Source organism: Sander lucioperca, chromosome 13, assembly GCF_008315115.2.
Source record: "Sander lucioperca isolate FBNREF2018 chromosome 13, SLUC_FBN_1.2, whole genome shotgun sequence".
Classification (NCBI taxonomy): Eukaryota; Metazoa; Chordata; class Actinopteri; order Perciformes; family Percidae; genus Sander; species Sander lucioperca.
This window is the reverse complement of record NC_050185.1, coordinates 35060627-35075626: the sequence shown is the minus strand read 5'-3', so window position 1 is coordinate 35075626 and position 15000 is coordinate 35060627. Positions and strand designations below refer to the sequence as shown.

At 45.1% G+C, this 15000-nt stretch overlaps 3 protein-coding genes across 4 annotated transcripts in view; 1 reads left to right on the top strand and 2 right to left on the bottom strand.

Moving 5' to 3' along the window:
• mat2b (methionine adenosyltransferase II, beta) overlaps window positions 1–856 on the bottom strand; it is a 16064-nt gene extending 15208 nt beyond the window's left edge. Inside the window, exon 1 of one of the 2 annotated variants that reach the window (XM_031277656.2) lies at window positions 582–856. In XM_031277656.2, coding sequence (XP_031133516.1) covers window positions 582–611 — 30 coding nt within the window. In that variant the 5' untranslated portion in view covers window positions 612–856. The remainder of the gene's footprint in view (window positions 1–581) is intronic. The other variant, XM_031277658.2, reaches the window with a different exon arrangement.
• A 322-nt stretch (window positions 857–1178) lies between these two features.
• prob1 (proline-rich basic protein 1) lies at window positions 1179–7491 on the top strand. The gene is made up of 4 exons (XM_031277661.2): window positions 1179–1482; window positions 4469–4841; window positions 4919–5165; window positions 5822–7491. Exons 2-4 carry the CDS (start codon window positions 4491–4493, stop codon window positions 6997–6999), a joined length of 1776 nt encoding a protein of 591 aa, XP_031133521.1. The 5' UTR covers window positions 1179–1482; window positions 4469–4490; the 3' UTR covers window positions 7000–7491.
• A 2603-nt stretch (window positions 7492–10094) lies between these two features.
• The window catches only part of slc23a1 (solute carrier family 23 member 1), an 18954-nt gene continuing 14048 nt past the window's right edge, over window positions 10095–15000 (bottom strand). Inside the window, exons 9-14 of the mRNA XM_031277659.2 lie at window positions 14212–14359; window positions 14027–14132; window positions 13813–13942; window positions 13073–13216; window positions 11781–11876; window positions 10095–10473 (exon numbers count right to left, since the gene is read on the bottom strand). Coding sequence (XP_031133519.1) covers window positions 10223–10473; window positions 11781–11876; window positions 13073–13216; window positions 13813–13942; window positions 14027–14132; window positions 14212–14359 — 875 coding nt within the window. The 3' untranslated portion in view covers window positions 10095–10222. The remainder of the gene's footprint in view (window positions 10474–11780; window positions 11877–13072; window positions 13217–13812; window positions 13943–14026; window positions 14133–14211; window positions 14360–15000) is intronic.

Here is a 15000-nt window from a genome sequence, read left to right as displayed (position 1 = left end):
CATACTACTCCTGTTTATCCCGGGTTTCTCCCGTTTTTCAGCCCTATCTCCCGGACCCCTCCCGGTTTGTTATTTCTCCCGTACAGTACAGCAAACTCCTTTATAAATAATCGGACCAATATGTTGGTCTAATGTTGACCAGTTGCCAGATCTTGATGGAAACGCATCCTATTCACATAATCCACACACCATATACAATGTTCAACCTGTTAGTCACCTCAACCTGCAACCTATACCCCTCAACCTGCAACCTATACCCCTCAACATGTAACCTATACCCCTCAACATGTAACCTATACCCAGTTCTCAATTGATCTCTGCGGAAAGTTCAGACCCGAAAGCGAGCCGATGAAAACGGCAGGTGAAGGCGGTTTTCCCGCAGAGAAATGGAAATATAGCTGTAAATGTCAACAGTGTTGGCCGCAACAATCTTCATGCATCTTACCGAGTCATATCCACAACCTCCAGCTCTTATTAAGGTGTGTCGCATTGATTTTAATGTAGCGCACGGCGGGGAAAATGACATTACCCAGCACATTAAAACACAGCGGGTCTGACAGTACACTTAACATGGACGTTACCTCCGAAACAGGGAACTCAAATCCAGGCATATAGGATCCTCTCAGACCACCAGGGTCCAGAACAGACCAGCAGGGTCCGGTAGAAATCAGAAGAAAGGGTCCCGGAGCGACAGAGCAGTCAGACGGATGTTGACACTCTTATTCTTCTGGTGTGTAGCTAACTGTTGGTGCGCTAGGGTTACCAGGGTTACTAGCGATTAGCGCCCCCTGCTGCTCCGGAGTGTGGCTCAATAAGTGACAGGCAGCAGAGACACACACGGTCAACATGGTTACAGGGACAAACTTAAATACACACACACACACACACACACACACACACACACACAGATAAACAGAGAGAGAGCTGCAGCCTTGTCTGTCAATCACCTCCTAAAATAGAAACCTGCAGCTGATACCAACTCTCTGTTTATCTCTCTCTCTCTCTCTCTCTCTCTCTCTCTCTCTCTCTCTCTCTCTCTCTCTCTCTCTGTCTCTCTCTCCCTCCATCCCTCTCTCTCTCTCTCCCTCTCTCTCTCTCTCTCTGTCTCTCTCTCCCTCCCTCTCTCTCTCTCTGTCTCTCTCTCTCTCTCTCTCTCTCTCTCTCTCTCTCTCTCTCTCTCTCTCTCTCTCTCTCTCTCTCCCTCCCTCCCTCTCTCTCTCTCTCCTGCAGGGCAGTCGGTGTCGATCGCCCCTACATTCTGAGCTTGAACTCAAACGGGATCAGACCGCTGAAGTTAGGGTTAGAGAATTCTGGGTAAACTTTACTGTCAACGGAAACTAACTAACCAACAACCACAGAGCCTGAACCAGGACCAAAGACTGGACCAGGACCAGAGACTGGACCAGGACCAGACACTGGACTCTGGAGGACCTTTGAAGAAGTCTGAACCTGAATCCTGTCGGACCAGATCCAAAAGAGCCGGTTCGTGTCAGAAAATTATTGGTTCATATTTTATCTAGAATTTCAAAGTTTTTACGGTGAAAAGCCAGTTAAACGTTTCAGTTCAATGGAGGGAAGTGAGGTTTGTGGCTGATCAGCTGTTTTATTCACGCTTCACCCTGATTGGTTCATTCAGAGCCGTGTGATAATAACATCCAATCATATTAGGCCTACATCATATTACAGGTTTTGGGATTTCTAACAACTGTTCCAAACAGACTGAAGATCAAAGACTTCAACATCTCTCACTTAAACACACGGAACAATACCAACAACACACACAGGAATGATTTGATCTTTCAAGTTCAAATGATTTTTCACATAATTCAGTATTTCATCATAAAATAAGAGCACCTTTCAGTGTAGGCTCTACCTGTGCATATACTCATTTATTTGTAAAATGTCTGAACTGTAATGAAACTGTAGTTAATAACGACTCCATCAACAACACGTCTTTCTGTTCATAACAACATGTGAACACTGTGCTGCAGATATAACATGTTTATAACATGTGAACACTGTGCTGTAGATATAACATGTTTATAACAACATGTGAACACTGTGCTGTAGATATAACATGTTTATAACAACATGTGAACACCGTGCTGTAGATATAACATGTTTATAACATCTGAACACCGTGCTGTAGATATAACATGTTTATAACAACATGTGAACACCGTGCTGCAGATATAACATGTTTATAACAACATCTGAACACCGTGCTGTAGATAAACATGTTTATAACAACATGTGAACACCGTGCTGCAGATATAACATGTTTATAACAACATCTGAACACCGTGCTGCAGATATAACATGTTTATAACAACATGTGAACACCGTGCTGTAGATATAACATGTTTATAACAACATGTGAACACCGTGCTGCAGATATAACATGTTTATAACAACATGTGAACACCGTGCTGTAGATATAACATGTTTATAACATCTGAACACCGTGCTGTAGATATAACATGTTTATAACAACATGTGAACACCGTGCTGCAGATATAACATGTTTATAACAACATCTGAACACTGTGCTGTAGATATAACATGTTTATAACATCTGAACACCGTGCTGTAGATATAACATGTTTATAACAACATGTGAACACTGTGCTGTAGATATAACATGTTTATAACATCTGAACACTGTGCTGCAGATATAACATGTTTATAACATCTGAACACCGTGCTGTAGATATAACATGTTTATAACAACATGTGAACACCGTGCTGCAGATATAACATCTTTATAACAACATGTGAACACCGTGCTGCAGATATAACATCTTTATAACAACATGTGAACACCGTGCTGTAGATATAACATGTTTATAACATGTGAACACCGTGCTGCAGATATAACATGTTTATAACAACATGTGAACACTGTGCTGTAAATATAACATGTTTATAACAACATGTGAACACTGTGCTGCAGATATAACATGTCATATATCCTGCCAAATACCTCATATATCCTACAACCATAACTACATAGAGCATTATCAAAATCAAACTTTGGCACCAAATGGCACACACTTCATTCATATTACCAGATGTTTTTCTAACCAACTACACACTGTTGGGCATACTGAAAAGCACTCTCATCTTTAGTATGCTTTGCCATAATACTAAAATACTTCAAAATGTAGAAAGTTCTTCAGATAGTTTACGTACACAGAAATATTTGCAACATATGCACAGCAGCTATATTTACATTGGACTACCAGCTCTACCTCTCACTCTTCCTCCCCCTCTCATTCTCACCCTCACTCCCTCTTCCTCTTCCTCTCTCTGCAACATCTTCCATTGTTGTTGTTAAAACAAACGGTGCTCACCTGTGGTCTTTTCATAGTGCTTACTTCCTGATTGAAGTGGTAACAATGAACCATTGAGGTGTTTGGCCAGGTGGCAAATATATTGGCCGATCAGCTCATGTAGTGTCATTTTGAATGTTTTGAAATGGCAAACGTGACTTTATGTCAGATTGTTGTGTCTTATGCAGAGAACCGTGTTCAGTGCATTTAAAAAGTGACATTTTGAATTGCAAAATGTGTGTTTAGACTTTTGGAGACTTGAGAAAAAGTTTAAATAATTATGTTATCTGTCTATATATGAAGTATTGTACAGGATATATGAGGTATTGTACAGGATATATGAGGTATGTTGCTGGATATATGAAGTATTGTACAGGATATATGAAGTATTGTACAGGATATATGAGGTATTTTGCTGGATATATGAGGTATTGTACAGGATATATGAAGTATTGTACAGGATATATGAGGTATTGTACAGCATATATGAGGTATGTTGCTGGATATATGAGGTATGTTGCAGGATATATGAGGTATTTTGCAGGATATATGAGGTATGTTGCAGGATATATGAGGTATTTTGCTGGATATATGAAGTATGTTACAGGATATATGAAGTATTGTACAGGATATATGAGGTATGTTGCAGGATATATGAGGTATTTTGCAGGATATATGAGGTATGTTGCAGGATATATGAGGTATTTTGCTGGATATATGAGGTATGTTACAGGATATATGAAGTATTGTACAGGATATATGAGGTATTGTACAGGATATATGAGGTATTTTGCTGGATATATGAGGTATGTTGCAGGATATATGAGGTATTTTGCTGGATATATGAGGTATTTTGCAGGATAGATGAGGTATATTGCAGTTTGGGTGTGTGGTTTTGTGAATTGTGTTAATAAGTATTTTGTTTAATCGTAGTTTGCAAAATTATTTTTAGCAATTGGAAAACACTGTAACACCTCATCCTGATGTATTTATACTATTGTTGGTTCAACTTTAGGATTTTATGTTTGAGAGAGAAAATGAACTTGTTTTTAAAGAAAAACATCACTGAGTAAAACTTTATTTTTAGGAATGAATGGCGTTAGCTGTAGTGAACATGTTTAAACTTTGTGTTTCAGAGACAAAAGGAAAGTTTAAAGTATGAGCAGCAGACTGGACGGAGGAGGAAGAGGAGGAGGAAGAGGAGGGAGGAAGCTCTTCCTCAGCTCACACCGCTGTCCTGAAGTCGACCTGCTGCCTCATCACGACTCAAAGACTCAGATCCCTCCACCCTGTTCCCTAGTTCCTGCTGAGAGGAGCCACGCAGGTCGGTCTGAGCAGACTTACCTGTCCAACTGTTGCTCTGCGGGGGAGGAGGGGGAGGGGAGCGTCAGCGAGTGGTCGGAGGAAGATCTCTCCCTCCACTTCTCTCCCTCCATCATCCTCCAATCAGATGATGAGTCAGATCCAGAGAGTGGCTTTGAGTGTGTCGACGTTACCGTGGAGACACAGGTGAGTTTCATCATCTAACTGACCGACCGACCGGTTTAGTCCTCTGGTTGTTTGCTGACCTTTGACCTGTGGTCCAGGTGAAAGGTCCAGAGGGGGCGGGGCTAAAGATGGTCCCGAAGCGCCTGATTCAGCTGAAGAAGAAAGATGCGGTGAACGCCGCTGAAGGGGGAGGAGCTGACGGGGAGCTGTCGGCCAATGAGCTGCTCCGTCCCCGCCCTGATCTGTTGCTACGGCAACATAGTATGCCGGCAGCCCTCCCCCCGAGCAGCAGTGATGTGGATGGCTGCAGCGTGTACAGGGGTCTGGTGGCCGCGGCCCCCCAAGGTAACAATAACTAGTATATATCTACTTCACAATCAAAGCCTTCCACTCAGTCGTGGTTCTACATTGAATTACACCCAGGGCCAGACCCCCTGGGCCAGACCCCCTGGGCCAGACACCCAGGGTGAGACCACCAGGGCCAGACCCCCTGGGCCAGACACCCAGGGTGAGACCCCCAGGGCCAGACCCCCTGGGCCAGACACCCAGGGCCAGACCCCCAGGGTGAGACACCCAGGGTGAGACCCCCAGGGCCAGACCCCCTGGGCCAGACACCCAGAGCCAGACCCCCTGGGCCAGACCCCCAGGGTGAGACACCCAGGGTGAGACCCCCAGGGCCAGACCCCCTGGGCCAGACACCCAGGGCCAGACACCCAGGGCCAGACACCCAGGGTGAGACCCCCAGGGCAAGACCTTCAAGTGCTCGTGCCGCCCCCCATGAGTCATGAAAAAATGCCACCCCTGGCTGCCCGGTTCGCCCGTGCCAAAAACCGCCACTGCTTCCACTGACGTCTGAAGAGCTTTTATTGTGAACGTAGAATCTACTATAATATAATAATATATTATTAATACTTTTCACCCAGGAAACGTGTATATATATATATATATATATATATATATGTAATATAATGTATATAAACGTGTTTGTTTCCTGTTTTCAGGGTGTAATGGAGGAGGAGACTCGGCTCCGAGGCAGCGGCTGCAGAAGTCCTTCTCTCTAGACGAAACTAAAACCAAGATGGCGTCCTGCATCATTAAGAGCATTCTGTCTAAGAAGATGCAGGTGGAGCAGAACAACTCCACTTCCTGTCTCCCCCCCCAGAGGGTAAGGGAAGGGGGAGGGGGGAGAGACGTGAGGAGTTTAGTTAAAAACACCCACAGCCCCCCCCCCTCCTACCATCAGGCTGTGGGGGTCAAAAGTCACTCTGATCTGGCATTAGTCACCGCCTCCAGAGGACACGTTGCCAAGGTCGCTGCGTCTCTCAGCCAATCACAGGACAGGAAACAAAGAGGCAAATTCAGTCATCCAATCACGCAGCAGAGACGAGGCAGCGAGTCGAAAATCAGTGGAGGTAAAGTGGATGATGTCAGCCAATCAGAGGCCCCCAGATACAGCTACGTGCACAGCTACGTGCACACGCCCCAGAGATACCTGCAGCCCCCCCCACCTGTTCCCGCCCCCCAGAGCTACCTGCAGCCCCCCCCACCTGTTCCCGCCCCCCAGAGCTACCTGCAGCCCCCCGCACCTGTTCCCGCCCCCCAGCGGCTGAAGATCTCTGAGGAGAACCACTCTGCCCGGCCAGGTCCCTTCATCAAGACCGCTGGAGACTGGGATCACCACAGCAACATGCAGACACCTGCCACACACGATCACCACGGCAACACGCCGACACCTGCGATACATGAGCAGGTTCGGCAGCTTCAGCAACACGGGCAGCAGCTCCAGCAGCAGGCGTTCCTGTGTTTCCTGCCAGCCCAGGGGGGAAGTGATGTCACAGGTTCTGGGGCGCTCCCCCGTGGCCCCGCCCCCTGTGGCCCCGCCCCCTGTCACATGATGCTGGAACCTCAGAGTGGCCGGTGCTTCTACGTGGACTCGGCTCCCCCTCCTCAGAGGAAGGTGCTGCTGGATCCGGAGACCGGGCAGTTCTTCCAGGTGTTTCTACCTGCAGACACCAACACCGGCGTGTTCGCGGTGCACTGTGCAAACTCCGCCCCCACTATGATAAGCCCCGCCCCCGCCGTCCTGTCAGTGCTGCAGTTCCAGCCGACGGTCGCCGTGTCCTCGCTGTATGCCCCCCCCTGCCTCGCCTTCACCCTGCACACACCGTCAGCACCCTGATGACATCACAATCTGTGTGATGACGTCGCAGTGTGTGTTGACATGCATTACAAGTTTTATCTTGTAATTATTTTTGTATTCTATTTTCATTAAATTTAGTTTTAGTTTTTAGTTATTTAGTGTTTTATATTCATCAGACATTCTGTGTTTTAGTGAGAGGTTTCCATAATTAATAAATCAAAACGTATAATTACACTTTCTGTGCTAAAATGTAGCTAACACATGTAGCTAACACATGTAGCTAACACACATGTAGCTAACACACATGAAGCTAACACACATGAAGCTAACACACATGTAGCTAACACACATGAAGCTAACACACATGAAGCTAACACACATGAAGCTAACACACATGTAGCTAACACACATGAAGCTAACACACATGTAGCTTGTTACATGTGCCTCTGTGTGTGTCTTGTTTCCTCTCTCTCTCTGTTCCTCCCTCTGCCTGTTGCACACCTGAGTGTAATCAGTGCTCAGGTAGAGTGGAGGGGTGATAAGAGGGCAGAGAGTGGAGGGACAGAGGCTCAGGGAGGGCACACCAGTGAGGAGTTTTCTCCTCATCTTTTTTTATCCACAACAAGCAGGTTTGTGTTTTCCCAACCTCCAGCACATTTAGGTGGTGGAGTTTAGTTATTTTAGTTTATGGTGTTAGTTTGGGCTGGAGGTTACCGGTAGTTCAGTTATTGGTCTCTTGTGTTTGTTCTAGGATTAGTTTACCTTTTTTAGGTAGTTTGGGGGGAGACGCGGGGAGCGACGGCCCACTGCGAGGTCGGTCCAGCGTCTTCCCATCTCTTGTTCGTTTTGGCCGGGGTCTCCAGTCCCTTTTTGTTTCTCTTTGTTTGTTACTTTTGGGAATATTCATTATTTAATAAAGCTTTTTGGATAATTGTTAACATTGTGTCTGGCATCCATTTTATATGTTGCATCCTCCAATCCCTTTGGAGCTTTGGTTTGTTCCTTTAAATGGAGGCCGTAACATATTTGGGGGCTTGTCCGATATCACTGGACGGGATCACTGAGCGCTGATTACACTCAGGTGTGCAACAGGCAGAGGGAGGAGGGCAGAATGAGAAACAGAGAGAGAGAGGAAGAAAACAGGAGACACACACAAGAGGCTGTAACGAAGCTAACACACATGTAGCTAACACACATGAAGCTAACACACATGAAGCTAACACACATGTAGCTAACACACATGAAGCTAACACACATGAAGCTAACACACATGTAGCTAACACACATGTAGCTAACACACATGAAGCTAACACACATGAAGCTAACACACATGTAGCTAACACACATGTAGCTAACACACATGAAGCTAACACACATGTAGCTAACACACATGAAGCTAACACACATGTAGCTAACACACATGAAGCTAACACACATGTAGCTAACACACATGAAGCTAACACACATGTAGCTAACACACATGTAGCTAACACACATGAAGCTAACACACATGAAGCTAACACACATGTAGCTAACACACACGAAGCTAACACACACGAAGCTAACACACATGTAGCTAACACACATGAAGCTAACACACATGAAGCTAACACACATGTAGCTAACACCAAAGCCCGTCTACGGAAAGCCGTTCCACTCCCTATTCAGCCCCATTGTACCGAATTTGGTTGCAGTTCCACCAGAGTTCCACTGGGGGTGATTGCGGTCCGGTGCAAAATGAATGGGACTCTATGGAGCTAGACGGCTAAATCTGTCTCTTTCGCCTGATTATCGTTGAGAAATCTCAGATTTGATTGTAGTTTTTGCAAGTTCAACCTGGATTATAGGTCGAAAGTTGAATGAACGAGTACTTATGTCCTTTTGATTTCTTACAGGTTGAGTTGTTGTTGCCCTTAACACCCTAGCATTCTGCTAATGAATGCTGATTGGTCAGTGAAGGACTGATTGCGATCGGAGATCCCGCTTGACGGCATCCGAAGCAGAACCAGAATGTCAGAGTGAATATTTCGGCGTGGTCTTTAAAACATTAGCAAACCTCTTTCTAGCACGTGTATTGACAGGGAGAGCCTAACCTGTCAGCTGTGTTGTCGATGCCTCGAGAGAACAAAGGAAGTGACTCAGAGCTCGCCGTAAAGCAGAATCTCTGGCCGTATATGTGTATGACGTCATTTACATTTTAAAAGGCTTTTTAGAACAAAAAAGCCACTTTAAAGAAATCTAACACCCAGCAGTGTGTATTTTCTTAGCCTCCCCTTTCAAATGCAACATTCAAATTACTAGACAAAAAATTATATCCTGAGAAAAGTGGATTTTGAGGGGTATAGCTCCATAGAGTCCCATTCATTCTGCACTGGCCTGTGAGCGCCCCCTATATGGAACTCTGGTGGAACTGCAACCAGTTCAGAAGCCGGAAGTAACGAGAGAGTGGAACTTCTTCTCATATTAGAAATTCTTTGCTAACACACATGAAGCTAACACACACAGTGTCTTCTCTTCACTTGTACTTGTTATTTTATGATGTTTTAAATAAACATAAATAAATAAATAAAAAAATTGTGTAGTCCAAGTTTATGGATCCTGAGGTTTACAGTCATCAGTCCTGTTTATGGTGTGGGTCTGAGTCTCAGTTCTCTTATCTGATATCTCCTAACTCCTAGCTCTTAGCTTCTCGCTCCTAGCTCCTCGCTCCTCGCTCCTAGCTCCTCGCTCCTCGCTCCTAGCTCCTAGCTCCTCGCTCCTCGCTCCTCGCTCCTAGCTCCTCGCTCCTTGCTCCTAGCTCCTAGCTCCTCGCTCCTCGCTCCTCGATCCTCGATCCTAACTTCTAGCTCCTTGCTCCTAGCTTCTAGCTCCTAGCTCCTCGCTCCTAGCTCCTCGCTCCTCGCTCCAAACTCCTAGCTCCTAGCTCCTAGCTCCTCGCTCCTAGCTCCTCGCTCCAAACTCCTAGCTCCTAGCTCCTAGCTCCTAGCTCCTCGCTCCTCGCTCCTAGCTCCTCGGTCCTAGCTCCTAGCTCCTAGATCCTCGCTCCTAGCTCCTAGCTCCTAGCACCTTGCTCCTCGCTCCTCGCTCCTCGCTCCGTGATTCGCGCCCCTCGTTCCTTCCCCCCTCGCCCATCGTTCCTCGAGCTGATCAATAAAGCACCTGTAAAACATTCTTATATCTCCGACAGAAGAGCAGATTTTTATTCAATTGGAGACTAAAACAGTTCAGTCACATCAACAGGTTTGATTCCCGCTCATCAAAGTCACATCTTGCTACTGGACACATCGATGTCCGTCGCCTCCTCTTCTCCTCTCTCTTGCACCTCTTCGTCCTTTGGCGGCGAGGCGTCAGATGCCCGGAAACCTCTGAAGGAGGGGCTGATGGGAAACCGTCTGAGCCAGCAAGTCCGTCTGATCACAGCCATCCCCAAAGGAAGATCATAGGAGGAGGAGGAGGAGGTAGAGGAGAAGGAGGAAGACCTCCACTCCACTAACCCTCGCTCCTGTCTTGATCCTGCACACACAAACAACAACACACACACACACACACACACACACACAGACACAAACAACAACACACACACACACACACACACACACACACACAGACACACACACACACACACACACACACACACAGACAAACAACACACACACACAAACAACAACACACACACACACACACACAGAAAAAAACAACACACACACACACACACACACACACAGACACACAGACACACACACAGACACAAACAACAACACACACACACACACGCACACACACACACACACACACACACACACACAGACACACACACACACACACACAGACACAAACAACAACACACACACACACACACACACACACACAGACACACACACACAGACACAAACAACACACACACACACACACACACACACACACACACACACACACAAACAACAACACACAAACAACAACACACACACACACACACACACACACAGACACACACACACACACACACAAACACACTGTTTATAAATGTTTCTCTTCATCTCTATGAGACATATTTATCTCAATCAACACTGTCGCCCACAGTAACAGCTGGCCCTGAGTGTGTGTGTGTGTGTGTGTGTGTGTCTCTGTGTGTGTGTGTGTGTGTGTGTGTGTGTGTGTGTGTGTGTCCACGGAGTGACCTTTCAGTTTGTCTCTTAAAGGAACAGTTCAGCATTTTCTAAAAGCTTCTCTGTGATGTCTGTTGTTATGTTTCTCTGCCATGCGCAACTGACAGACGGAGGAAGTCATTTGTCCCCAGGGCCATACTACTCTACAATGCTTCACTAAAGGGAAGAGGAGAGAGAGACTTATCTGCATAGTCTGTCTGCCTCTCCTTCCTCTCCACCACTTCCACTACCTCCTATAACAACAGTTAAATACTGACTGTCACTGGCCCACTGTCAACACTGTTTACACTGTTTACTGGCTATATTAGCCCATATGCACAACCCCTCCCTTTATCCTTTATCCTTGCACTATTGGACTTATTTCCACTACCACCATGACACACACTCTCATAGAGCACCTTACCTGCCCTGTCACTGTAAGCGTCTCATGCTTATACACATCCCATAGTACATCTATCTGTCTCTATCTATGTTCAGATGGACTTCAGTCTTCATGTGTCTTTTCAGCACTAAGCTGAGTCCAGACATGATAAGCTTAGCAGTATAGTAGCAGTATAATGGTTTTATGTGCTAGTGTCTCTCTGTGTATGTGTGTGTATGTGTGTGTGTGTGTGTGTGTGTGTGTGTGTGTGTGTGTGTGTGTGTGTGTGTTACCTGGTATTGTGTTGTCGAGACAAAAAGCCAGAAAACCTCCAACGAACATCTCAGTGGACAGAAGAACGGTCAGGATCTGATCCAGCTCTGCCAGACCTGAACACACAAAACTGATCTTTAGGATCTACATCTAGACACACGTTTTATTTAAATCTTACATCAACATTGTCTACTGCACTCAAATATTTAGAGCCTTCTAGATCCGTTGAGAGTAGAGAAAGATTTCCTGTAAGCCGAAATGGAACAGTCTTGCTCACTAATATGTGTAACCAGGGGCTGATGCTGGATCATCTGTAAACCTGTAGGATTAACCCTTTCATTCCAGAAAGACAACATGATGTTTCAGAACAGATCAGAGACACATTTAACCACCCTGACGCAGCAGCAGGTTCATCAACGCCATACCAGCCAACAGTCCCGATTTACTTGGGAGTCTCCCTACTTTTAACCCTTTCTCCTGCTTGCTCCTGATTGGTAATTTAATGCGCTAATCTCCCGATGTCATAGGGAAATGATTCAAACTGTTTCACAGTTTTTGTGTTTGTCCAGACTGGAGGATATCTCAAGGTACAACCTGGCAACCCAAACAACCTGCCTGGCATGCCGTGCGTTCAAGCTCCCGTTCGAGTCAGTCAGCTGTACTGAAAATAGATGAAATAGCTCCTAAAGTCAAGTCAAAATGTCTGTCCTCTTGGTGCTAGACATTCCTGTTTCTAGCTGCTAGCCACGTCAGCAAACACTACGTTTTGCAAGTATACCGGGCAGACTTTAGCTTAGGACACGGCGGGAAAACTGACGTAGGCTGATAGGAGGCTGATAAAGTCATAACGGCAGAGGTGAAAATGGTCATGCTAGCTGCGAAGAACATTATTTCGTTTTTAGGTATTTTCATTTTTATAGGATTTAAGGCTCATTAACTGTCCCAAATGTCCTCAGGGGAGAAACTAAACCCTGAAGTGCTGCTGATGTGCACCATCGGTGTGAATTTATAGAGTGTGGTCTAGACCTACTCTATCTGTAAAGTGTCTCGAGATAACTCTTGTTATGATTTGATAGTATAAATAAAATTGAATTGAATTGAATTGAATTGAATGGTAATTGGAATTCAGCTAATTGTAATATTGTAAGTAGGCCACTCCAACCAATACCTCAGAAAATCTCCCTCTTTTTCACAGCCCAATGTTGGCAGGTATGATCCACAGAAAGATCATGTTGTGCAGTAAGGAGCCCTTTAACACTGCCGCCACAGCATATATAGCCATTTAAATAATACGACACTGACACACTCTCACCTGTGCTGATGGAGTTAGGGTGTCTGTCCAAGTATGTCGGCAAAGTCAGACCGAAGAACATTGAGAACCCGAGAACAAAAAGATTTCTTGACGAGTTCAGATCCACCATTTGCAGGTTAGAGAGACCGATGGCTGTGATCGTACCTGAGAGACACCAACACACCTGGAATATATTATTATATCACCAACACACCTGGAATATATTATTACATCACTAACACACCTGGAATATATTATTATATCACCAACACACCTGGAATATATTATTACATCACTAACACACGTGGAATATATTATTACATCACCAACACACCTGGAATATATTATTACATCACGAACACACGTGGAATATATTATTACATCACCAACACACCTGGAATATATTATTATATCACCAACACACCTGGAATATATTATTACATCACTAACACACGTGGAATATATTATTACATCACCAACACACCTGGAATATATTATTACATCACCAACACACCTGGAATATATTATTACATCACCAACACACCTGGAATATATTATTACATCACTAACACACCTGGAATATATTATTACATCACTAACACACCTGGAATATATTATTACATCACCAACACACCTGGAATATATTATTACATCACTAACACACCTGGAATATAGTATTACATCACTAACACACCTGGAATATATTATTACATCACCAACACACCTGTTCCTGTACAGCTATTTGTTAACACATAACTCACCGAAAAGCGTGCAGAACATTCCTCCGAGGATGGGATCTGGCAGTGAGGCAAACAGGGCCGTGAACTTCCCGACTGATCCCAAAATAAACATGATACCTGCTCCATACTGCACCACCCGCCGGCTGCCCACCTGCACACAGGGTCAACCATTCACCCATCCACCTGCACACAGGGTCAACCATTCACCCATCCACCCTACACACAACTCCGTTACCTTGGTGATGGCCAGAACGCCTATGTTTGGACTGGAGGAGGTTGAACCATTTCCTGTCCCTAATAGACCAGCAATGATGCAGCAGACGCCTTCAGTGAAGATTCCCCTGAAACAAACAAACCATGAAACACCTGTGGGGGCGGAGTCTGCCGGAGAGAAAACATCACTTCCAGTTCATGTCTCACCTGTTGACGGCATGGACCGGAGGGGGCGTGGCTCCAGACATCCGAGCACAGACATAATAATCACCAATCGACTCCACGATGCCAGCCATGGTGGCACTCAGCATCCCCAACACCCCAGCAACCGTAACTACCGGCAACCCCCACTGGCCTATCAGGATCCAAAGGGAGCAGATGCAGGAAGTCAGTTTTCACAAAATAAAACTGTTCTGACAAGGGATTAAAATGGACTTTCTTGAAGACTGAGTCTCAGGAGAAGTAGAAGTCCAACTTGGGTGTGACGATTGATCTAGAGCTCTGATCTGAATTATGTCTAAAAAGCTTGTCTGCCACTATTCATTCTAGATATAAATTGATACAGTACAACTTTCTTCCCCAAATGTATAGTACACCACAGAGATTACACAAAAATAAACCTGAGATATCCAACAGGTGTTTGAGATGTGGTCATGTGCTCATTGTTACATTGCACTTGGTCTTGTACAAGACTTACTTCATTCTGACATAACTTTAGTGACATTTTGACATTATGAACACTTACTGGATTCACCTTCCCACTAGATCCACAAATATTGTTATAGGACATTACCACCTTTAGTGCACGTTTAAGAAACTTCCAAAGCTCCTGTGTATTGCAAGGAAGTGAACAGTCAGATTCCCATCTACCTAATGCTAGATGGTTTCGGGAAAGGAATTTCAGTTGAAAGGATCCCATATACTCTTAGAAATTAATAGCACCTTTTTTGAGAATCGGCAGCAAACCTTGGCCTATATGGATACCTTGCCAACTCA

Excerpts from the sequence above, each read along its gene's own strand:
- prob1 (XM_031277661.2), top strand. The coding sequence starts at position 4,491 with ATGAGCAGCAGACTGGACGGAGGAGGAAGAGGAGGAGGAAGAGGAGGG. Across the intron at positions 4,842-4,918 it reads ACGTTACCGTGGAGACACAG|GTGAAAGGTCCAGAGGGGGC; the intron begins GTGAGTTTCATC and ends CCTGTGGTCCAG. Across the intron at positions 5,166-5,821 it reads GGTGGCCGCGGCCCCCCAAG|GGTGTAATGGAGGAGGAGAC; the intron begins GTAACAATAACT and ends TCCTGTTTTCAG.